Source organism: Mesoplodon mirus (assembly GCF_964341445.2).
Source record: "Mesoplodon mirus genome assembly, chromosome: 2".
NCBI lineage: Eukaryota > Metazoa > Chordata > Mammalia > Artiodactyla > Ziphiidae > Mesoplodon > Mesoplodon mirus.
The window spans coordinates 29096043-29120759 of NC_138977.1; the positions used below are offsets into that span (position 1 = coordinate 29096043).

The 24717-nt window shown below is 43.0% G+C and overlaps 1 protein-coding gene across 4 annotated transcripts in view; it reads left to right on the forward strand.

Moving 5' to 3' along the window:
* Positions 1-24717, forward strand: part of MARCHF1 (membrane associated ring-CH-type finger 1) — a gene marked incomplete at its 5' end in the record, with an annotated part of 448487 nt that overhangs the window by 400404 nt on the left and 23366 nt on the right. For all 4 annotated transcript variants that reach the window (XM_082639864.1, XM_082639863.1, XM_082639865.1 and 1 more), the window contains one exon: positions 20512-20659. In XM_082639864.1, the coding sequence (XP_082495990.1) occupies positions 20512-20659 (148 nt within the window). The remainder of the gene's footprint in view (positions 1-20511; positions 20660-24717) is intronic.

Here is a 24717-nt window from a genome sequence, read left to right on the forward strand (position 1 = left end):
CAGATTGGGTGCTTGACTTCAACCTCTAGCTTTGATGAGCTAGTACCAATGATTTGGTTCAAGAAGTGGGGTGTCAAGTAGAAGAAACAGCAGTGGAAAAACTCAGCAACAGGCTTTGCCAGGAGCATCAAACCATACCATTTCAGTAAAGGGGAGACCCCGTACCCACCACTGCTGCAAACATTTGTCCTGGGGGTCCCGATGCTTCTGCACCTGCTTCACCTGAGCCTCTGGCACTGAGCCACCCTGAGCAGAGGTGCCTCCTCTTGGCGTTCATAGTGGAATTCTTAGCATTATGATGCCCGAGAAACATGTCTGGAGTCTCTGGTCTTTCTTGGGCACAGTTTCCTGAGACATTCGTAGACCAATTTGTACAACCGTTGGCCTTACCTGGGGAAGATGATCCCAACAGCCTAGATACGTATCTCTTCCTCTGGGTGCCCTGGCAAGGGAAGGCTGGCCGGCACTGGTCTTCTTTTGCCTTAGCCACACTGTTCTTGAGGAAGGTCTGTGTCCAAGCCCTGATGTCACCAAGCATTCCAGATACCTTTAATGGGTGGACTTGGGTTGAAAGAGACCAAGCTCAGGGATTAATCTGTTTCTGGAAGAAAAATAACCACCCACCTTTCCTCACAGCTTACATCTTCTGTCCTCCCTTTGGGCATCTCCTCGTCCAAATTTCTGAATCACAGGGAGTTGTCAGGTGACTTTGAGGAAATAGCAGAAATTAACCTCCCAACTTACCCCTTGAGTTTAGCTCAAAGAACAGTCCAACCAAAGTCATGACAACTGAAGAATTCCTGCCCCTCACGGGCCGGCATTTATCAACATTTTGATGTTTGTGGAAATTGGAGGATGTCAGGGCCTGTAACTTACATAACACCAGTGTTATTTAAACACGTCCAGTGGGGAGGGAAAGAATGACGTTTCCAGCATTTCTCAGGAAGCTGCCATAGCATTACTATCAGAACTTGACAAAGAAATCTTAATTGATTAAATTGTGTATTTATGTTTTAGGCACCCATCAATTTAAAAAAGTAAAAATTTTTCCCCTTAGACGTCAAGTAGCTAATAAAAAGCATCCAATGAAAGACTTGAAAAAGAAAGTTGAACAAATATTCCAGAAACTAAAATAAAAGGATAAAAGGAGTAAAACAATTTTTTAAGTCATAGAATAGACAAAAAGGCAGAGAAAATTATCAAAGAAATAATGCAAGAGTGCCTCTGAAAAATGAAGAGCGTGATTATCCAGCACAAATAAAGAAATACTTAGATAAGTGTTTGCTACTGTAAAACTCCAAAGACCAAAAGATATAAAAATGAAGAGTAAATTCAGGAAGCTTTCAAAAGGTTCTAATGAATTCCATTGTAATCAGAATTATGATGATAATTACTACCATAATTTGGTGATAAAGAAGTGGCTTACTAAGCACTGGCATATTCTAAAGGAATATTCAACCACAATTTTAATACTTAGCAAATATACCAACAAAATGTAAGAGTAGAATAAAGATTTTCAGACAATGCAAGGATTCTAAAAATGTACATCCCATGGCCTCTTGGAAACTTTTCAGGGGAATCCTTAAGCAAAATAAGGGACTTGACACGGGAAAAAGTTAAGATTGGAAAAGCACAGGAAGCAACACAGCAGAGGAGCAAAGACGCTGTCAGAACAAGGTCTGGGCACCCAGCATTTCTGAACTATTTGAAAAGGGACTGCCCCCGGGGAGGGTGCAGAGGAGGAAAAGAAATACGTCCAGCAAGACAGTGATGTGTTCAGAATGGGGAACAGGATAGAAGCCTCAGGGTCAGAGGTCAGTGGAAAAATCAGTTTGGTAGGATATCTGACTTGCTTCAGAAGTAAGATTAAGGGGCTTTGGATAGATGCATTGAAGGATATAGAAAAAAATTAAAGTAGGTACATTTTAAGCAAATAATTAAAAGGGAATTATCTTTAAAATGCAACAGAAATTTATTAAGAAAGTGAATTATTTCTCTAGGGCAGCAATTCTCAAACATTTTGGTCTCAAGACACTTTTACAAATTATGGAAGACACCAGAGCGCTTAGGTTTATGTGAGTTATATCTACGAATATTTACCAGGTTAGGAACTGAGACTGAGAAACGTTCAAATATGCACTTATTAAATTATTTTGAAATAATAAGAAGCATTTCATGTTAAGATAAGTACTATATTTTTATGAAAAATTATATTTCCAAAACAAAAAATATCCAATGAGAAGAGCTAGCTAGCACTGTTTCTCACTTTGCTAATCTCTCTAATGTCTAATCTCTTTAATGTCTTGTCTAATGGAAGACAGCTGAAATCTCGCGTCTGCTTCCGTATTCAGTCTGCTTCATGTGCCATACTTCGTGTAGCTTCTGGAAAATTCCGCCATACAAAAATCTTTGAGAATTATTATTCAATAGTTTTGACCACACTGATCTCTTGAAAGGATTCCCAGATGACACTTTGAAAAACACTGCTCTCAAGTAACCCTTGATTTCTTTAATGAATACCATTTTATATAATTATAATTTCTTATATTGATATAATCAAACTAGCCATACGCTTATACTGGGAGGATGAATATGCGTGAGTGGGGCTGTGGCTGAGCATTAAATCCTCGACAACGATAACAAGAGGTCAGTAGGTGATGTATAATATCAATGAGTCGTCATAACAGTAGAAGCATGTTACGGAACATGAGGGAAGTGAATATCAGAAGCAGCACCTACTATAGCACCTCACACCAGTCAGAATGGCCATCGTCAAAATACCTACAAATAACGAACGCCGGAGAGGGTGTGGAGAAAAGGGAGCCCTCCTGCACTGCTGGTGGGAATGTGAATTGTCACAGCCACTATGGAGAGCAGTATGGAGGTTCCTTAAAACACTAAAAATAGGGGCTTCCCTGGTGGCGCAGTGGTTGAGAGTCTGCCTGCCGATGCAGGGGACACGGGTTCGTGCCCCGGTCCGGGAGGATCCCACATGCCGCGGAGCGGCTAGGCCCATGAGCCATGGCCGCTGGGCCTGCGCGTCCGGAGCCTGTGCTCTGCAACGGGAGAGGCCATAGCGGTGAGAGGCCCACGTACCGCAAAAAAAAAAAAAAAACTAAAAATAGAACTACCATACGACCCAGCAATCCCACTACTGGGCATATACCCTGAGAAAACTATAATTAAAAAAGATACATGGACCCCTATGTTCCTAGCAGCATGGTTCATAATAGCCAAGACATGGGAACGACCTAAGTGTCCATCAACAGAAGAATGGATGAGGAAGAATACACACACACACACACACATATGTGTGTGTGTATATATATATATATAATGCAGTATTACTCAGCCACAAAAAATAATGAAATAATGCCATTTGCAGCAACATGGATGGACCTAGAGATTATCATACTAAGTGAAGTCAGACAGAGACAAAGACAAATATCATATGATATCACTTATATGTGGAATCTAACATATGACACAAATGAACTTATCTACGAAACAGAAACAGACTCAGAGACATAGAGAACAGACTTGTGGTTGCCAAGGGTGTGGGGGGCAGGGGAGGGATGGATTGGTACTGTGGGATCAGCAGATGCAAACTGGTATATATAGAATAGATAAACAACAAGGTCCTATTGTATAGCACAGGAAACTAATCCAATATCCTGTGATAAACCATAATGGAAAAGAATATGAAAAGAATGAATATGTATAACCGAATCACTTTGCTGTACAGCAGAAATTAACAGAACATTGTAAATCAACTATACATCAATAAAATAAATTTTTAAAAATATGCTAAATTTGAAGAAAAAAAAGAAGCAGCACCTACCACATTTAAGTGGTTGCCTCTAGATAAGGGTAAAGAAGGGTGCAATAGGGCAGTGCAGGAGATTGTCATATGATGAAATTCTAGATGGTCTTTAAAATGAACTTTCCTATAGATTTATGGAAATAAACCTCAAGAAATGTATCAAGTTTTGATTGTTCAGTAAGCTTTGGTGGAGCATGAGATTCTGCATAACTACTCAGCTCCCAGGTAATGCCAGTGTAGGACCATGCTTTCTGTAGCATGGAATCACATAGGAGAATTTATTCCAAACTTGGAACTTAAGACATCCTGATGCCATCAGAGAGAAAGCCTCACTTAGGCACTAGATTGTCGCTTACAACTCCAAAAGTAGTCTCCAAACTTTCTTCAGGGAACAGTGTCTAGTTAAAAGTTAAAAGAAAATTTGTGGGAAAACCGGTGAAACCCTAACAAGTCTGGAGTTTCATTAATATTAATGTACTAGTGCCGTTTTCTTCCTTTGACAAATGTATGACAGTAACGTAAGATGCTCACATAAGGGGAAATTGGGTGAGGGGTACATACAGCCTTTATTATCTTTGAAACTTTTCTATAAATCTGAAATTATTCCAAAATTAAAATGTTAAATAAAAGAGTAAATAACAAGGGGTAAAAGCTGAAATACTCTGCTTAGACTAGTGAGAAAAGTTACAGAAGGGGGACTCAGAGGCCTTCCTGTTCTCTGTGCCCTTTGACTTCTGGTAGCCCTTGGGACTCTGAAATCCCTGGCCTCTAAAGAAAAAAGGTCGGAAATCTTTTTACTTTTTTAGGGGCAGAAAGACACAAGACCCAAAGATTATTGCACATCTTACACATTTGTGTAAAATGAGGACCAGAAGGCAAGATTTCCTTCTGTGTCATATTTGTTGCTTTTCACCAGTTGTAGCTTTTATTTAGATACGCCTACTTTCTGCTCTGAAATAGAGGGGTTTTCTTCAATGTGACCACAAAGATAGACTCATGTATTTCACCCAAAGAGCTCCTATGTGAGACTGACCCATGTGTGGTCACACTGAGTGGATCAAAGGACAGGTGGGCCATTTATTGATACCTTGAAGAAAGAGGTCATTGGAGAAAGATGAGTCCTGTCTTCGTGGGTGAAATTCCTGTTTCCCATGGTCCTAGAAGAGTGTGTGCATAGGAGATGTATTGGTTGGCTTCTCGACTGATGAGGTTAAAGGCCTTAGCTAAGAGCACAAATGGTGGCTTAATATTTGTCTGCATTCCCTCTATTCTTATCTTGATTGAGAAATCCTAACGTTTAAGATGGCATCAGAAGCCGTCCAGGACGCCTTCTTTGGCCTACTTCCCAAATAACATGCCTATTTTTCTGCCTGGTATCTGGCCAGTGAGTCATTGTTGATGCTCCGCCCATTCACCTGTCACTTCTAAAGATACACCTAAACAGCAGTGTCCCTGGCATCCTTTGGCACCCTCTAGGCTGTTCATAGGCTTGAAGGGATGGGTTTTGCCTCCAAGATACATAAAAAGCCTCATGAGTAACACTGGACTTTACTGTAGGGGACGGGTCCACCTATTAGGGCTTCCTGTCTATTTTGCAGGAGAAAGAAAACAAACGCCCCTTGGAAGGAAAACTGTCTTAGTTCTTAGCTTTTGTGCTCAGTGGCCCACTCTGCTGGGTGACCTTGGCCCTGCAGGTGTGGGAGCTGCCAGCGCCTGCCTATTTGTACCATCTAAACTCACAGGAGTCTGGGCTACTGCTTCTCCACTTTGTTGCTACAGAGGCAGTCCCTCTGCTCCTAATATGTGTCCCTCTGGTCCCCATTCCCTTCCATGATCCTAAAGCCAGGAAATACAAAAGGGAAGAGCAGCCCAGATACTCAGGGCCCATCTCGGATGATGTACAGGTGAATCATAGCCTTAGACTACTTTGAAAGCGAAACTCACACTGCAGTTTAACCAAAGAAAAGCATAGTTCTGTTTACCTTTTTAAAAAAAGGCTTTAAGAAAGGAAAACCCAAGCTCCTCCTTCAAAATTGCTTGATGGAGATTTTAGGAGCAGAATATCAAAACTGTGTGCTTAGAACAGGGCCATAAAGGGTTGCTTGCTAGAGGGTGGGAAGAAACAAGCTTGTTTTCAGTAACAGGCTTTGTCTTTGAGGCTTGATGCTCTGCAGATAAATCTCTGCTCAGCCCTGCCAGGATAATTGGACTAGGGGGCATGCATGTTAACAGGTTTTGTTTTCGCTTTCACTAATAACCAGCTTTGTTGTGGTAATCCTTATTACGCTCATTATTTATGAATATGCAATATGGACATGGGATATTCCCCACAGAGAAGCTTTGTGGGAGACTGCTGGGGAAATGAACAGAATCGGGGCGAGACACCTTTTCTTAGCAGAATTGACTTTCAGAGAACATGCAGGGATCCCTGGAGCCCTGTTGGGGGTGCAGGGGTGTGGAGGAGAGTAGGGAAGACCCTTTAATAGAACCCTTGTACTTCCTGTTTTCTTCCCCCTGTCCTATCTTGCCCACCTAGATTTTTCATCTATTTTCTAACAAGGTTCATGATAAAAAGTGAGAACTGGGCTTCCCTGGTGGCACAGTGGTTGAGAGTCCGCCTGCTGATGCAGGGGACACGGGTTCGTGCCCCGGTCCGGGAAGATCCCACCTGTGGCTGGGCCCGTGAGCCATGGCCGCTGAGCCTGCGCATCCGGAGCCTGTGCTCTGCAATGGGAGAGGCCACAACAGTGAGAGGCCCGCGTACCGCAAAAACAACAACAAAAAAGTGAGAACTAATATTTCATAGGTCAGGTAACACTGCCTTGCAGTGGGATTCGTTTTCTTTTAACCGAACTTGCGAGATAGTTTGCAATCTTTACGTACCAGAAGCTCCTGCATTGCCATGGATTTCTTGATGCAACTAACCCATGTTGTCAAGGCAACCCACTTAACTGCTTTCTCCCCTCTAGAAAACCATTTCCAGTGTTGCAAACCCTAAATCTCAATCATCTCTTATAATATACAGGGTCAAATACATCCCCTGCATGCACAAAGCTATTACTTTTTTATAAGATATCGTGTCATTACAGTGAAAGAATTTGACTTGAGGGATAATGTGTATATTAAAGTGTTAACGTTAATCCCATACCATTTGTGTCCTATCAATGCATTTCCAGGAGATGTGAGGTTGTTTACTAAAGGCAGTTACATTTTTGGAGCTGTGGTAACAATGTCGGCACATTTCAACTAATTTCTATGTAAATTGATTGCAGTCAACAGCTTTTTCATGGTTTGTGAAATTAAATCACATAAAAGACAAAGTATTTTCTTGGGTTCACAGCACCCACCTGTTGTATATTTCCCCCTTTTTAAGAGTCAAGACCCAGTTTTGAGAGTTGTTTCCGTGTAACTGGGCTAACTCCACAACTCCCTGGGAAGCTGTGACAGCATCACGCTTGAACTCAGGTGCTGACATCCAGGGGGAAGGTGTCTCCCCAGAGATCTGGGCTCCCGAGAGGTTGGTTTAAAAGAAAATCTCAATAGAAGAATAGTAGGGGGCATTTTACTATTTTTGCTAGCTCACTATTAATAAGAAAACTGGGTTAGGTTAAGATTCTTACTGAGGTTTAAAGATTCGAAGACTTTTTTAAAATTTATTTTATTGAAATATAGTTGATTTACAATGTTGTGTTACTTTCAGGTGTACAGCAAAGTGATGAAGTTATTCATATATATACATTCTCTTTCATATCCTTTTCCATTATGGCTTATCACAGAATATTGAATATAGTTCCCTGTGCTCTACAGAAGGACCTTGTTGTTTATAATTTGCATCTGCTAACCCCAAACTCCCAATCCATCCCTCCCCCACCTCCCATCCCCCTTGGCAACCACAAATCTGTTCTCTATGTCTGTGAATCTGTTTCTGTTTCGTAGATGAGTTCATTTATGTCATATTTTCGATTCCACATAGAAGTGATATCATATGGTATTTGTCTTTTTCTTTCTGACTGACTTCACTTAGTATGATCATCTCTAGGTCCATCCATGTTGCTGCAAATGGCATTATTTCATTCTTTTTCACAGCTGAGTAGGAGAATATGCCATGGAATATGTGCATATGTGCATATGTGCCACATTTGAAGACTTTATTTTTAACCTAGTCTTGGCAATACAACTCACAGGCTACATTTAATTATGTAAATAATTGGAAGTAATTCTTAGTCACTCATGCAATACTGCTGGCGCGGGTTTCCAGTTAGTTTTTCAAAAAGTCATATGATTTCCCGCTCCTTACATTTTTGCTCAAAAGTTGATCACATCAAAGGGAGCCATCTTTCATTTCACAGTTCCCAAAGCTTTGAGACACAAATATGGCTGTAACGAAGTTTCTACATGGGTCTTACTGGCTCAGAGCATTTTCATGGTGCACATTTATTAGATAAAACACACCTCAGCACCTTTCAGTTGCCATTCTTATTTCAATAAAGAGTTTTATCTATACAAAATAGTACAGATGATCATATCCGCTATTGAAGCATTGGCATTATTTTCTTCCCATTATCGTGATTTGACAGATCAGGTATTCACCTGTCGGTCTGTCTACAAAGCCTTTCAGGTTGCTCAGCTCAGCCCTCTCCTATTGCAGCCTTCAGTGATTATTAGCACCCCATCACAGTGCATGAAGAACTTGATCCTGCTTTCGGAAATACATTCCAAAACATAAGCGAAAGGATAAGGAGGTTGTAGGCAAAGAAGGTGAGTGAAGTAAAATCCTAAAGCAAACATAAGGAAGATTCATACCGTGGTCTGTACGCTGTTTGCATGGGAAGAGCTGCATGCTTCCAACAGTTCAGCAGCCAAACCAAAGAGAGAAATGTGGTCAATTAAATAATTCTTAGTATACAAATAGAAATATTTCAGCAAATACATAGATTATCAGGTCACTGAGGTCCAAAGGAAAATTTCCTCCTGCATTACCATTAAGTAGATTTGGTAGAGGTGTAAATCATCTACAGTAATGACACACTAAGCTGCATTATGTTAGTGGCCACCATAATCAGCCAGAGTTCACTGGTTGCTTACTGGTGCGAGCCCTGTGGTGCATGCTTTGTTATATACCTAACCTCCTTTAACCCTCCCAAGAAACATGAAGTAGATGTTCTTATCATAGTGTCAGAAGTGAGTAAACAGAGGCCAGCGGAGGTTAACTAAACTGTTTAAGGTGTCAATTTTTACACTGTGGACCTAGGATTCAGACTTAGATCAACATTATGCCCAGGTCTATGGTTTTAGGTAGCCCATACTGCCTCTGTGGTTCAGAGTAGGGGTGATCATGTTTGCTGGATGGTTAGGAAATGCTTCCTAGGAGAGGGGGGAACTGAAACTGGTCATAAATGGTGATTAGATGTCTTCCAGTGAGATCTAGAGAGTTGAGGACATTCTAGGCAAGAAAATGGTGCATTTACATGCATAGCGTATGAATAATTCGCAAGTTGAAAATAGCTGGCTTTGCCAGAGAGAAGGATGACCATAGGCAAGTTTCTTAATCTCCCATCCTCACCTACAATGAAAGTAATAATAAGATGTCCATCACAGAAAGGTTGTGAGAATAAAATTAACCATATAAAGCTATTAATATTCTTGTTAAGACAGATAATAGGTGAGGTTAAATAGAAAGCAAGTGTCAGGTAATATGGGATGCTTTGCTGAAGAACTTCAATTTTATCCAGAAGGGAATGGAGAGACACTTCAGGGTATTAAGTAAGGAATTAATATATTTGTATTTTTGCAAGATGGCGCTGCAGCCATGTGTGGAGGATGCATTGCCCATGTGAGTGAGCAGGCGAGGTACAACATGCAAGCTAGGAAAGAAAATGATTCAGTACAGCAGTAGCCGAGGGGATGGAGAGGAAGGCATGTGGTGAGGTTTAGTTCCTGAGTTACTGCAAGGACCAAAGATGAAGGATGAGGTGTAGGAAACCACCCATGATGGCTCTCAGCTTTCTGCCTTGCATGACGGGGGGAAGAGTCTGAATATTTACTGGGGAAGAATATACATGCAGATGAGCAAATCCGGGGATATAACGTCAGAAGTCCATGCAGGACACATGAGCTTGAGATGCCTGTGGTCAGCCAAGAACAGGAGGTAAGTCTCAGGGAGCTTGAGTCTGGATGCAGAGAGAAACAGCCATCAGGACATTTCTGGTAGTGGAAGCTTCAGACCCAGATGAGTCAGTGAAGAGTGGGAAAGTGTGATGAGAATGGGGATGAAGATAGAGCCCTGGAGACCAAGCTAAAGGGGAAGGTGGAAAAGAAGAGGCAGCAGAGAAAGATTAACAGCAGCAGCCAGAAGGGGGCAAAGGGCCAGTGGAGGAGAGTGACACTCTTGAAACCAAAGTTTTAAAAGAAACTGGGGGCTTCCCTGGTGGCGCAGTAGTTGAGAGTCCGCCTGCCGATGCAGGGGACGTGGGTTCGTGCCCCGGTCCGGGAACATCCGACGTGCCGCGGAGTGGTTGGGCCCGTGAGCCATGGCCGCTGAGCCTGCGCGTTCGGAGCCTGTGCTCCACAACGGGAGAGGCCACAACAGTGAGAGGCCCGTGTACCGCAAAAAAAAAAAAAAAAAAAAAAAAGGAGGAAAACTAGATATGGGGCTGGTAGGATGGAAACAGTTGCTTTTCTTATAAAGATGCTCTTATATGAGCATCTCCATGATAACACGAGCAAGCATCACGCATTCTCTCCCACCACCCAGAAGGCTGAGAAGCAGCATTTGGGATTGGAACCCACTCTAGGTTCTGCAAATGAGGAAATCTGGTCAGTTGTGGTTGCAGAGTTACTCTTCATTTCCCAAACTTGTCAAGTCCCCAGCCCACAGGTTTCATTTCCAGCCTGTAGAGATGCTATGTACCTCTCATCCTTCCCTGGTCCAGGGCTGCCTCATTTTGAAAGAAGTGGATGTACCCAGTACTATTAAACCAATTCAAGGGAGAGAAGTTTAAAGCAAGGGCTTTTAATCCAGAAAATGTCTCAGACCTCTTTGAGAATCCAATGCAAATTACAGACTTCTCCCCAGAAAAAGGAAATACACACAGCATTTTACATACAATTGAGGGAATTTATATATAGGCAAACCATTTTATTGTGCTTCACTTAATTGCACTTCACAAATACTGCATTTTTTACAAATTGAGGGATTGTGAGGACCCTGCATCAAGTCTACTGGCAACATTTTTCCAGAAGCATTTGCTCACTTCCTGTCTCTGAGTCATATTTTGGAAATTCTCGAAATATTTCACACTTTTTCAATATTATTATATTTCTGTGGTGATCTGTGATCAGTGATCTTTGATGTTACTATTACAGAAAGATAAAAACTCACTGAAGGCTCAGATGATGGTTAACATTTTTTAGGAATAAAGTATTTTTTAATTAAAGTATGTACATTGTTTTTTTGTTTTTTGTGGTACACGGGCCTCTCACTGTTGTGGCCTCTCCCATTGCGGAGCACAGGCTCCGGACGTGCAGGCTCAGTGGCCATGGCTCACGGGCCCAGCCGCTCCGCAGCATGTGGGATCTTCCCAGACCGGGGCACGAACCCGTGTCCCCTGCATCGGCAGGTGGACTCTCAACCACTGCGCCACCAGGGAAGCCCCCTGGTTAAATATTTTTAAAGTAACTTTGTTTAAATGCATCTAGTAATTCTTTAAGTAGTTTGTGTTCTTACATGACAACATGTTAGTCAACCCAGATATGGGGTGGGTGGAATATTTTCACTCTTGTGAAAAAGTATTAGAAATTACAGCTCCTCTTTTTAAAGTATTTCTCTGGGTTTTTTTTCCCCCCTCAGGGAAGTTATTCTCAGACTTCAGCACACATAAAAATCACTTGGAGTGCTTACTAAGAATGCAGATACCTAGGTTCTACCCCCAGATATGGATCTGGACGGAGCCTAGGAAATCACCTTTTAACTATTACCATAGCAATTCCAATGCACATGTTCCCCAGAGCCACATTGTGTATCTCCCCTCTAGGGAGACCTATAAAATAAGCCTGCGTCCGTTTCTTTATTTTCCACTATACTCCCTTCATCTGTGATATTTTTGCACCATCTAGTGGATGATTTCACTTAGCAAACTGTTTTTCTGTATTACAAATGCCTTGCTCAGAACTTTTAGGAAATTCCATCTCTCATGAACTCCTTGAAACAATGGGAAATCAAGAAAAGGCTCATAAGAAAAATTGCTTCAAGGAACATGAGATTCATATATATTTAGATATAGACTTAATGTGTTATTATACATATATATTATATAGAGAAAAATTTAATCCTGATCAAGTTGGCTGAATATAGCTAATCTGTTTTATTAAAATATTTTAGAAACCTTGGATTTACTGGCCACAGTATTTTTAGGCCATTTATACCTGTAAGATTAATATTGTCACACACCAGTTTCCTAATACACTCCTTCCAGCAAATCAGTACGATAATTTGGATCTTCCTCACTGCTCCCTTCTGGGCATCTCTTTAGAACCTACTGGCCCTCCTGACACCTCTCGTGTTGGCTTCTACGATCGACAGCTCTTTTCAAGATCCTGAAAGCTCTGGGCGTGTTTTGCACATTGTGGCTTTCATCTCACTGAAGAACTTTGCTTACTGATGCCATCACTTCCAGAGTCACAAATTCAGTTGCCCACAGGCACCAAGCAGGTGACACTGATGAGTGGGTGGGCAAGGTGTAAACCAAAGACTGGTGGAGACTAAAGCAAACTGAGTTTGTTACATTTCAAGGAATTCAAGAATACTTACAATTTTATAAAACCCACTATGGGCCTAATTAAACATCTGTGAACTGCATGAAACTTTGTTTCATAAACCAGCTAAAGACCCCTGATTTACTTGACGGCTTACGAAGTGCTAACTGTGTATGGATGTTATTCTCATATAATTCTAACCGCAACCCTTTACAAGGGATAGTTTCACCTCCCAGTTGTACCAACCAGGAAACGAGGGCTTAGGAGGTAGTTTCCTCGCCCCAAGTCAGACAGGTGAGGCTCCCTGGCCCAGGCTCTCATCCACGGTGCCAGACCCCAGAGTCTGCATCCTGTCACTTCACTCCAGGGCCTCTCTGAGCAGAGGGCTTCCAGCCTTTTCCACCTGAATGTCCCAATGTGCTCCCCTCCCACCACCTCGGACCCCCTGCTTCCCGCCCAGACGCCCTGCTACTCAGGCTCTTCGCAACATCTTCTGTTCCCTTGGCCTCTGATTCTACTGGTGTCTTTGCGTTTGGGCAGTTTCTCATCAGGTAGCTGACACTTCTCTGCACCAGCACTGGGCTGGTTACAATTCTTAGTAACTTATTATCCCATTGCAAATGAATGTGACAAGCATATCCGTATAATATATTTTTACTGCTATTGTTTTAAATAGGTGCACGTTTTCCTCAAGTTTTAAAATGATATTTCAGTAATGCTCGGATTTTTGTTACAAGTGGAATTGGCCCTACTATAACACCCCCTACCTTTCTACTCAATGGAGCCGTTCCAGGTACCACTGTGAATCCTGTAAAATGATGGGAGATCTCTGGGTAAAGCCCTGTTGTGTCAGCTGGCCTCAAAACATGTTTTTGAAAAGCAAACTGTAAGAGTCATTATGTATAGAAATCCAAGTGAATTACCTTTGAGGAAAAAGAGCCATTTCTTTACTTATCCATTCTCAGGTAGCTGCTTAGGTTTTACGATCCCAAAGACAGAACAGCAGCCCTGGGGCATGTTTCCCACCAGGCTGCCTCTCGTGGATTACGTTACTCGGGGAAGACACAGTTATAACGGCACGCTCGCATCAGTGCTGCAGTTTTATGTGGAATATTTGAGTCCCTTTAACCTTCTGTGAAAACTGTCACCAAAAACAGTATTTCTTTAGGTGGCTTTAACATAACATTTTGATTTGAATTTCCAGACAAAAAGAATGAGAAGTTACTGGGACATACATTGCAACCTGTGATACATTCTCCAGTCCTAACCATAAAGGGTGTATTGTTGTGCAGTCTTTCCACAAGAGAGTCCACCTAGGATATGCACAGTAATTCATCCACTTGCCCGTCTTTGTATAAACAGTTAACAAAAACAAACTATTTCTCTGCTATGAGAGTCAATATTCAGAAAAATCTATTTGTACTTGGAAAGTAGATGGGGGTGGGGCGCTTTGACTGCCTTAATTCTGCAAAATGACCAAATCCCAACTCACCCCTTCCTCATCCTCCAGTGATGGTATCAACATGAAGGTAGAAGCAACCAGAGTCTCACTGGCTGAGGTGCTGTGGTGCTGCGAGGTCCAAGTTATGATAGCCGTTTGTTGAATTCTTTCCAAGTGCCTGATACCCTTCTCACTATGTGCATTAACTCACTTAAACTTGACCCTGTACTGTACGCACTATTCTTTTTTTAATTGGAGTGTAGTAGAGTTGATTTACAATGTTGTGCTGGTGTCTGGTGTACAGCAAAGTGATTCAGTTATACATATACGTATGTATCCTTTTTCACATTCTTTTCCATGATGGTTTATTACAGGATATTGAATATTGTTCCCTGTGCTGTACAGTAGGACCTTGTTGTTTATCGATTCCATAGATAAAATATGGTAACCATAATTCTGTTTTCTATGACTGTGAGTCAGTTTCTGTCTTATAAATAAGTTCATTTGTATCACTTTTTAGATTCTACATATAATCATATATGATATTTGTCTTTCTTTCTGGCTTACTTCACTTAGTATGACAATCTCTAGGTTCATCCATGTTGCTGCAAATGGCATTCTTTCATTCTTTTTTATGGCTAATTCCATTGTATATCTGTACCACATCTTCTTTATCCATTCATCTGTCAGTGGACACTTAGGTTGCTTCCATGGCTTGGCTATTATTAATAGTGCTGCAATGAACATCGGGGTGCATGTGTCTTTTCGAATTAGCATTTTCTCCGGCTATATTCCCAGGAGTGGGATTGCTGGATCATATGGCAACCCTATTTTTAGTTTTTTTGAGGAAACTTCATACTTTTCTCCACAGTGTCTGCTGTAGATACTATTCTTATCACCATTTTACTGGTAAGGAAATGGAAGGACAGAGGGTTAAAGTAACCCAGCCCAGGGCACACAGCACGTAGTGGCAGAGCCCTCATTTTTAGCAGACATGCTTGGACCACGGACCAAGTGTGCTCTCGTTGATGGAGTCAGTGAGGTCTGGTATGTGTGCTGGGACCTTACCTGCCCAGAGGCTTCTGTTAGACAGCCAAGGCTGAAAACTACTTCTACTTATAAGGACTCCCAGAGCTGAAGAATCTGTATTATTATTCCCTCCATGTCCAGGTAATACCCATTACTCAGTAGTTCTCGATGCCAAGGGTGGTAGCAAATGAAGCCATTGATTCCATGTTCCCAAGTATTCCTCTTCTTTGTGGGAAAATTTGTAAACCACTTTTCAGTAAGACCGCCACTTGCTTGCAGTGTTATCTTTCCTGCCCTGCATGTCAATGACTACTTCCCCCAACTCCAGATCAACATGTGCTCCAGATGTCCTGCAATCAGAGCTGTCAATCCCATAGTTACATTTCAGCGGGAGACTTCACAGGTTCACTGCACATGGCCCACACTCACTGTCCCTGCTTGCGAGTTCTTTGGATGTGGGTCCCAGCCCCTGTTGCTGCGTGAGGCCATTTCCTCTTGTCCTGTTACCAAGGGAAATAGAGGAGCTGCATTCAATCAGAAATGTGTAATACCCCCTCACGTGGGACCATGCATGAACGATGCTAAGTAGTAATTATTGGTGGACCAAAATGGAACAGAGTACTATGGTGGGGGGGAGAGTTTTTCCAGGAGATTGCGGTCGACCCACAGAACATCTATGGATGTCACATTTGAGGTTTTGACTCTTAGCAAGAAAACCAGGCGATCTGTGTACCTGGTTATTTGTAATTCTGTTGAGGAACCAGCTCGTGCCATGTACACTTTCTGACTGGTGTCCATTGTGAGACGTCTAGAGGCTTAGATTTTGGTTTGTTCATGTGGGTGCCCAGGCACTGAGCCACGTCAGCCAAACGGCCTCCTTCTTTCATTAATGTCACACTGACAAGCCCCATGTTGATGCTGATGCTCCTAGGGAAGCTCTTTAAGAACCTCTGCCTCACAGATAAACAATAAAAGGTCCCACTGTAGAGCACAGAGAACCATATTCAATATTCTGTGATAAACCATAATAGAAAAGAATATTTTAAAAAAGAATGTGTATATATGTATAACTGAGTCACTTTGCTGTACCACAGTAATTAACACAACGTTGTAATTCAACTATACTTCAACAAAAAATACATTAAAAAAGCATTCTTATTAGGCAGTGCTTTTGAATTTATATTTTAGGGCAGAAGGCAAATACAAGTAATTTAAATTAGAAAACTTGCTCAGTTTCATCTCGCTAGTGCAAATGGAGAATTTCACAGAAAGTGTCTGCATCAATTTTGGCTCCAATTTGGAAGTCTTTTCAGAACAATCTAATTGTATATTTCTAAGTTGAATAACGGAGTTCTGTTCAATTCTCTCTATCGTTGAGGGGTCTGGATAAGGGATCAAAGGCTAAGGACGGTAAAACAGGTGCCAGAGACCCAGGGATCCTGTAAAGGGAAGCGAGGTCCCGGGCGCTAAGATTGTGAAGCTGGGGTTGCAGGTGAAGGGAACGAGCAGGCCGAGGAGGGCAAGGGCTGGTGAGGAAAGAGGCCCAGGCGCTCGAGCGACTGACTTTGCGGCCTCCCCTCCCGCCCTGCTGCTTCTGGTCACTTCCACCAGCTCCTCTGAGACCCCCTGCAGAGACGGGTCCGCTTAAAACTGAGCACCCGGGCTTCCCTGGTGGCGCAGTGGTTGAGAGTCCGCCTGCCGATGCAGGGGACACGGGTTCGTGCCCCGGTCCGGGAAGATCCCACATGCCACGGAGCGGCTGGACCCGTGAGCCATGGCCGCTGAGCCTGCGCGTCCGGAGCCTGTGCTCCGCAACGGGAGAGGCCACACCAGTGAGAGGCCCGCTTACCATAAAAAAACAAACACACACACAAAAAACAAAAAAAACTGAGCACCCAGGAGGCTCCCCTTTATGGGGGGTTTCACAATGGACACGTGGTCTGTGGGCATAAGCACACATTACTTTATAAAACTGGGCAGGGAAGCGCGATGCTATGTGCATTTGTGCAGATTAGCGCTGTGCTATCACAAAATCTTCTGCGAACTGATGGTGTTGAATTTTAGCATCCCAAATAATAAATTAGTATTTGCCCTTTCGTCACAACTTTGTTAAAATAAGATTGCTGTCTTTGCCTTCTCGATCCACTTCTCACTGTGGGGCTTGCAAAACGTATTCAAACTTTGTATATAAACCTGAAAGCACAAAAATGTGGACGAACATTTTATGAAATTGATGACGTTTCAGTGGATGCCTGGTGCTGGGTATCATGTGCAGTGATATGATCGTCCGGAGGAGGGCGCTGTGGTACCGCGTTTACTCGTGTGCTGTCTGGTGAATTCCTGAGTGGTCCCTGCGAGGATTTGTAAAGAAAAGTAGCAACGTTTGCTGGTCCTTTAACACTCCACTTCTTAAAACGCTGCTGAGATTAGGAAGTGTCAGCTTCAGAGCTTCTATTGTTTGGTACTAAAAGGAGTTTGGTTCATCCCTGTCAGCCCCGCTGATATTTTTCTATTTGAGGCTCATTTCTTTTGAAGAATGTGTTTTAGCCGCTTCATCAAAACGCTCCTTAGATTGAAGAAGATTCACTTTTTAAGCGTTTTTCCCAAAGCCAGACTTACAAGTGAGGGTTGATTTGGTATGAATATTTTAGCGTGAAGGTATCGCCATCTGCTTGGAACGTTTAGGACATTTGAACATGTAAAGCTACCTTTCTGCACCATCCTGCACTTTTTATCGGATTATACTGGATACTGAGGTAATCCAAGAAATAGCTATTAAATCACAAAATTCTATTGCCAAACAATAATGCTCTGTTCTATAATCACACAAATCATTCAGATTAACATCATAATAAATCAATAACAAAATGAAATTTTAAAAATCAGTCTTTCTCACCTATGATGTGAAGTTTTGATAAAAGCTAAGATGCACATCCTGAAATCTTAATTCAATATTGATTAATTAAAAATAGATTTTAGATTGAAGCACCTGGTTTCCCCGTAGCTTCATTACTAAGATTTTCCCATTATTTACTTAGAATAATATATAAAATATAGTTTGTTGGAAAAGAAAGTCCAAGATGAGGTACGAATGGTTAGTTGGCTCTAGCAGACTCTGTAAGGAAAACTCTGTGATGACTAGCCGGCCAGTAAGAGAGGAATGGATAGTGTTTGTAAATAAAACATTTATTTCTCTAAAATGTTTAAGAAGCTTCCTAGAGGGTCATGATCAGACTTTAAGCATTGTGCTCTCTTCCAAATGAAATGATAGGACCTTCACATTCAGACCAGAAGGGAAGTTAGGAGGTTTCTATTTGATCGTATCAGGAATGGCATTTGACAGCCAGGAACAGAGTCCTGAGAAATAATGGCTCAGTCAGACAGGGCTTTCTTTCCCTCGCATATGACTGGTAGCTGGAAGTGAGCTGTGGCCGATTGGCGGAGGTCTGTCCGATTCTCAAGACTTTTCCTCAAGGTTGCAAGATGACTGTTGGAACTTTTACCATTAATTAGGAATTCCTAATTAATAGCAAAGAAGAGAAAATGAAGGAGGAAGGGGCAATTCCTGTGTCAAGAAGACAAAAACTCAGCATCCCAGGAGATAGCCACTCACATCTCGCCAGTAGGAAACAGTCCTTGTCACCTCTGCCAGGAAGGTGGGAAAGCAGCTTCAGCTGGCACAGTGCCAACCCTCAGAGGCTTAGTCTGTTAATGCAGGAAAAGGAGAGGAGTGTATTCTCCACCACACCTCTCTGTCACACCTCTGACTCTAAGGAAGATGAGGCACCTGGGCCCGGAAAGACCGAAGGCTTCACCATGTCTCAGAGCTGGTGGCAGAGCCAGGGCTTCATGGAGCATGGTGGTGGGGTGGGATGGGAAAGGAGTGTGTCTTCTGGAGCTCCAAGGATTCTGCTTTAGCAAGAGCGTAACAGGTAAAGAATGGGACGAATCACAGCAGCACTGTTCACACTAGTAGCCGAGATATGGAAGCAACCTAAATGTCCATCGACAGAGGAGTGGGTAAAGAAGATGTGAGATGTATATCACACACACACACACAATGGAGTACTACTCAGCCATAAAAAAGAATGAAATAATGCCGTTTGCAGCCACATGGATGGACCTAACGATGACCATACTAAGTGAAGTAAGCCAGACAAAGACAAATATCATATGGTATCACTTATATGTGGAATCTAAAAAAAAGATACAAATGGACCTATTTACAAAACAGAAATAGACACACAGAAATAGAAAACAAACGTTTGGTCACCAAAGGGGATGGGGTGGGAGAATGGATAAATTAAGAGTTTGGGATTAACAGATACACACTACTATATAGAAAACAGATAAACAAGGACCTACTATATAGCACAGGGAGCTATAATTTCTTGTAATAATCTGTAATGGAAAAGAATCTGAAAAAGAATATATGTATACATTTACATATATATAAAACAATCACTTTGCTGTACACCTGAAACTAACACAATATTGTAAATCAACTATACTTCAATTTTTAAGAAAAAAGAATGTAAAGAATCATGGATTACTGAAATAATCCATGATCTAATAAGATCATAGTGGTTTGGTTTTCCTATAGAAATATGCAAAGAAAAATAAAGATCAAATCCTAACACAGTAATCAAGCGATAGCGTCGCTGTCAAGGCATTAAAATTGTTTGGTAGCAAAAATTTCATTTGAGAGCCTATTACTTCAAAGTAAATAATGGAGATGTTCCCTCATGTAATCCTTGACTTCCTACTATAAACACTGTGGCCCTCCCCCTCTCGAAGGCTGAGGGGGCAGCCCTCAACTTTCTGAGGAGTGTGACTTGGGGACAGTGGTTGTGACAGTAGTGGCAGCAGAAAAGCAAGGCTGCTCTGAAAGCAGTTGCAGCTGACTTTCTCCCATTGCCGGGAGGATAAAATTTGTCTTCTAGGAGAAGAGTTGTGAACAGGTGTTGACTTTCTCTCACAGATATCATTCAGCCATTCAAATACTTGTTAAATTGACACATTCAAGAATGCAACACTGTATCAGGTTACATATTAATCCAAGAAGAGGCTATGTATTACTGCTTATAACCTAGGACCACAGAGAAGTAATATGCAGACACCTGAGTGGAAATGATTTCTGAAAATTGTACAATATTAAAACTGGCCCCTTCGTGTTACAGACAAGGGCACTACAGGGTAGCAAACCAGGAATGACATAATTTAATTCGTTTGGAGAGTAGGAATTTTTTTTTTCATTTTCACATATGCTTAATTTGTTATAACTCCACGGGTTATGATTTCAGATCTTTTCAAACACAAAGACTTATGTGAATATTATAGTGTCATCTAAAATGACAGCTCTTCATTGTTTTCCCTTGATTAATGATTTATGCCTGGGGTATAAATGGGGAGCAACATTTACGGGCTAGGGATTCAGTTGCGTGTGATTCATTTGTAATTGCAGTGGGAGAAACTGCAGATGACCAGGAGTGAGAGGAGGAAGATATTCTGCTCTGTCACCTTCCACGTCATTGCCATCACCTGCGTGGTCTGGTCTTTGTACGTGTTGATTGATCGGACAGCGGAGGAAATCAAGCAAGGCAATGATAATGGTAAGAGCATGTGCCCATTCTCTTTCCCTCTTGGATCCTGGGACGACCCCTGAGACAGGCAGGGAAGATGTTTCCCAGAGCACGTTGGGTGCCCAAGCAACACCCAGTACTGGCGACGGAGTCTGCTCGTTATGTTATTGATGACCGCTCGGACTATAAAGCACTGAGCATACAGGGTTCCCAAGCTGAGAAATAAGATTTATCACGTAAACCTTAGTGGGGGAGAAATATACAGAGGCCATGCACCACTTTAGGCTTTTCAAGGAGCTGAAAAGTATCAGGTTCTGCCTGATGGGAAAAGGCAAACAGTGGTAAAAACAGAAAGTCTTTCATTGTATTCAATTCACCCCAATCACCGGCTTCTTGTAACACACAAATAAGATGGCAGTTAGCAGAGATGTGTTACAGCTTATTAATTAGCACACTATAACTTGATAGATTAACACTGCAGTTTGAAATATTTGCCGTGCTAAGTTTGATAATGAAGGATGGTATCAAGTCTGCAAAGAGAGATGTCTTAAAACCACTGAGGCATATTCTGACATTTTCAATGGATAGGTCCTTTAAAACAGGAGCAAAAATGGCTTATCTTCACCTCCATACCCAGTTCTGTTTCCCAGCAGGTTCTGCTGGCTTTCAGCCTGTAGCCTAAATCATAGGAGGTGAAACAGTGAGGAATAATCCCCTAGCCTCCCCCTGGGAGGGAAATATATATATTATGTAGAAAACCAGCCCTGAATTTGGAAGAAGTTGTTCAGATGATAACACGAAGTTTGTGTCTCTCTCAAGAAAAGTAGTAGGTGGAAGAACAAGATGAGAGGCAGTGAGGGAAAGAAGGAAGGAGGAAAAGAATTTTTTAAAGGAGAGGTTTCTTTCTTCTGTGTCTCTGTGCTGGGATTGACAAAAGCAGGGGGGAAGGCCCCCCTTCTCGTGCTCCTTGGGTGCTGCTTCTGGGCAGAACAGGGCTGGGCTCAAAAGGACCGGGACCCCAGACCCCCTGGGATGTGTTTTACATAGCTGGAGCATGTGTCTGGCAGGGGTTCTCCAGAGGCAGTGTCCTCTTCTGAACGGGAATGAAAGTGCTAGAAAAAACAGGTGGGGGGTATTTTTGTGTCAATACTAACTCATTTATATAGTTTATACCAAACTACGTTGTTTACCACTCATTATGCATTGTTCCTGAGATGCTGGATTTTAAAATGTCTATCACATCCCTGCTGTCTTAAGTTCCTTCATAGGAACTTTTTATTTATTTATATATTTTAAGCCCATATCGCCTACGGCTACAGGAACTGGCTCAAGCCAGGTAACAGAAAGTATGCCACAAACATTGCAGCTGATCCTGTGTGTACGTGAAGACAAAGAGGCACCCCATCACCTTCCCCACCTCACTACACCCAGCCTACGACCTTAGGACTGCAGTGTTTCCTCACAATCCAGAGCAGACCTGAAGCCAGGCTGGATATGTCCCAATGTCAGTGTTCCAGCGTAGCCTAGCCCTCTCCCGGTGGCCACCCTGCCTGGGCCTGGCTGCCCCAGGCTGCAGGGCTCCCGCTGCTGTCCCCCAGCTACAGGGGAGGGAAACAAGATGATGGCCCCTCTCCCAGACAGAAGAGGAGGATGCAATCTCACGTCATCCATAGGCAAGGCAGCTCAGAGCCTCTCTGTTGAGTCATTTACTCAATCCCACTTCTGACACATGTGAGTGAATAGCAGTCGTTTATCCCACAGTGGACATGACTGTCACAACCTCAGCCCTAAAACCCGTGACCCAGGAGCCATGCCTCTTTCAATTTATCTCCCTCTCTAGTCCCCCAGCTGTCATTGTCTTCAGGTGTCACTTCTATGCTGGTAACCCCCCCACACACACTCACACAAATGATCTCCAACCACACATCTACCTGCCTCCCAGACCTCTCCATTTAAAGGTCTCCCAGGCACCTGGACGCAGTGTGTCCAAACTCCTAAGCTACCACCACTTCCCACTCTGACCCCCGTAGGAATGGCATCGCTAACCCCTGGTAACCAAATGCACCCCAGGCTTCACTCCTTGCCACCTCCCACTTCCACCTTACATAGGTCACCAAGTCCTATTTATTTAGTCTGTGCCACACACCTCAGGGATCTGTCCATTTATCTCCCTCCCCACTCTGCCACCACCTGTGTGATCATCTCTTTTACTGGAAAACTGCTCCTTAGCTAGACTTTCTCCAGTTTTGCCCACCTTCAACCCACATCCAGAAATGGACTCGCAGCAAATTTACAAAACACAAATCTGACCACGTTCTATCCCTGTTTATTCATGGTTCTTAAAATACACCCTGGGCTCTGAAACGGGGCTACACTGACCCCGTGACCTGGCTGAAGCCAATTATGTCCAACACTGGTTCAGCTCCCAGATCTGCTTCCAGACCCTGCTCTGCTTTTCCGTCTCCATGACACGTCCTCCCAGCTTCTCGTGTCAGCCCCAGACACTCACTCTCACACTCACGGGTCATCACACACCTCCCTGAGCCCCACTCAGCCCTTCACAATTTACCTTAGACATCACTCCCTCTTGGAAACTCAGTTCAGCTCCCTGAGCTAGAATAATTGTTACTACCTCAGCAGCTCTCAACATGTGGTCCCCAAATCCACAGCATCAGCATTACCTAGGCATTTGTTAGAAATGCAGTTTCCTGGCTTCTCCCCACCCCAGACCTGTGAATCAGAGATTCTGCGGGTGGAGCCCAGCAATGTGTGGGTAGCTGACACCCTCTAAGTGTTGAGAACACCTGCTCCCGTAGCCCCCCTACCTTGACTGCCTGTCGCATCCCCTGTGCAGATTCTATACCACTACAAAGCGGGAGTTTTACCCCCAAAGGTTTAATTACCCCTTACATGATTCTGTTGTGCAGTCAGGCTGAGAAGCTCTGCCCTACCAGGAGACTTACCACACCTTATTATAATCACTTATTTAACTGTCTGTCTCCCCTCACCAGTAGACTGAGCTCCAAGCAGGCTGGGCAGTGTCTGTCCTGCTCACCAGCACATCCTGGGTGCTGAGCACTGTGTCTGGGACCTGGCAAGGGGCCCAGTCAATGGAGGAGGAATGGTGACAGTGAATGCCTCATACACACATTTTTCCACTTTTTTTCTTTCTTTTGGAATTTCTCTTCAAAATATTTTTTCCCTTTCTCAGTTCTGGGTAGATGCAGGATTTCAGACCACAGTCTCCAATGGACTGTCCCTCAGAGTCCTCAGTCATATTTCCCAACAGAAAAGGTTGAATGATAACCAAAGGTCAGCTTCTTAATATCTATAGCTATAGCTATCTATAAACATATATACACACACACAGTATATAGGGTCAGCTTTCTACCATATACTTTTAAAAGTTATTTTCAGGTTTTAAAAAATATTTATTTTTGGCTGCGTCAGGTCTTGGTTGCGGCACGCGAGATCTTTCGTTGCGGCGTGTGGGCTCTTCTTTGCGGCACGCAGGCTTCTCTCTAGTTGTGGCACATGAGCTTCAGAGCGTGTGGGCTCAGTAGTCGCGCCACATGGGCTTAGTTACCCTGCAGCATGTGGGATCTTAGTTCCCGGATCAGGGATCGAACCCGCATCCCATGCACTGGAAGACGGATTCTTAACCACTGGACCACCAGGAAAGTCCCTATTTTCAGTTTCTTTTTTTTTTTTTTTTTGCTATACGCGGGCCTCTCACTGTTGTGGCCCCTCCCGTTGCAGAGCACAGGCTCCGTATGCGCAGGCTCAGCGGCCATGGCTCACGGGCCCAGCCGCTCCGCGGCATGTGGGATCTTCCCAGACCGGGGCACGAACCTGTGTCCCCTGCATCGGCAGGCGGACTCTCAACCACTGCGCCACCAGGGAAGCCCTATTTTCAGTTCCTTAAAAGCAAATGAAAATGAGATAGCTTTTATCTTTGGTGTTCAGAGCTTCTGAAATAGGAAGAAGCAAGATCTTTATCACGAAGCAGTCCCCGTGGTTATTCCTACAGAGTCATTGACCAGAGGGACAGCTCCTGACTTGGGTAATTTCAAATGGGACCATGGAGA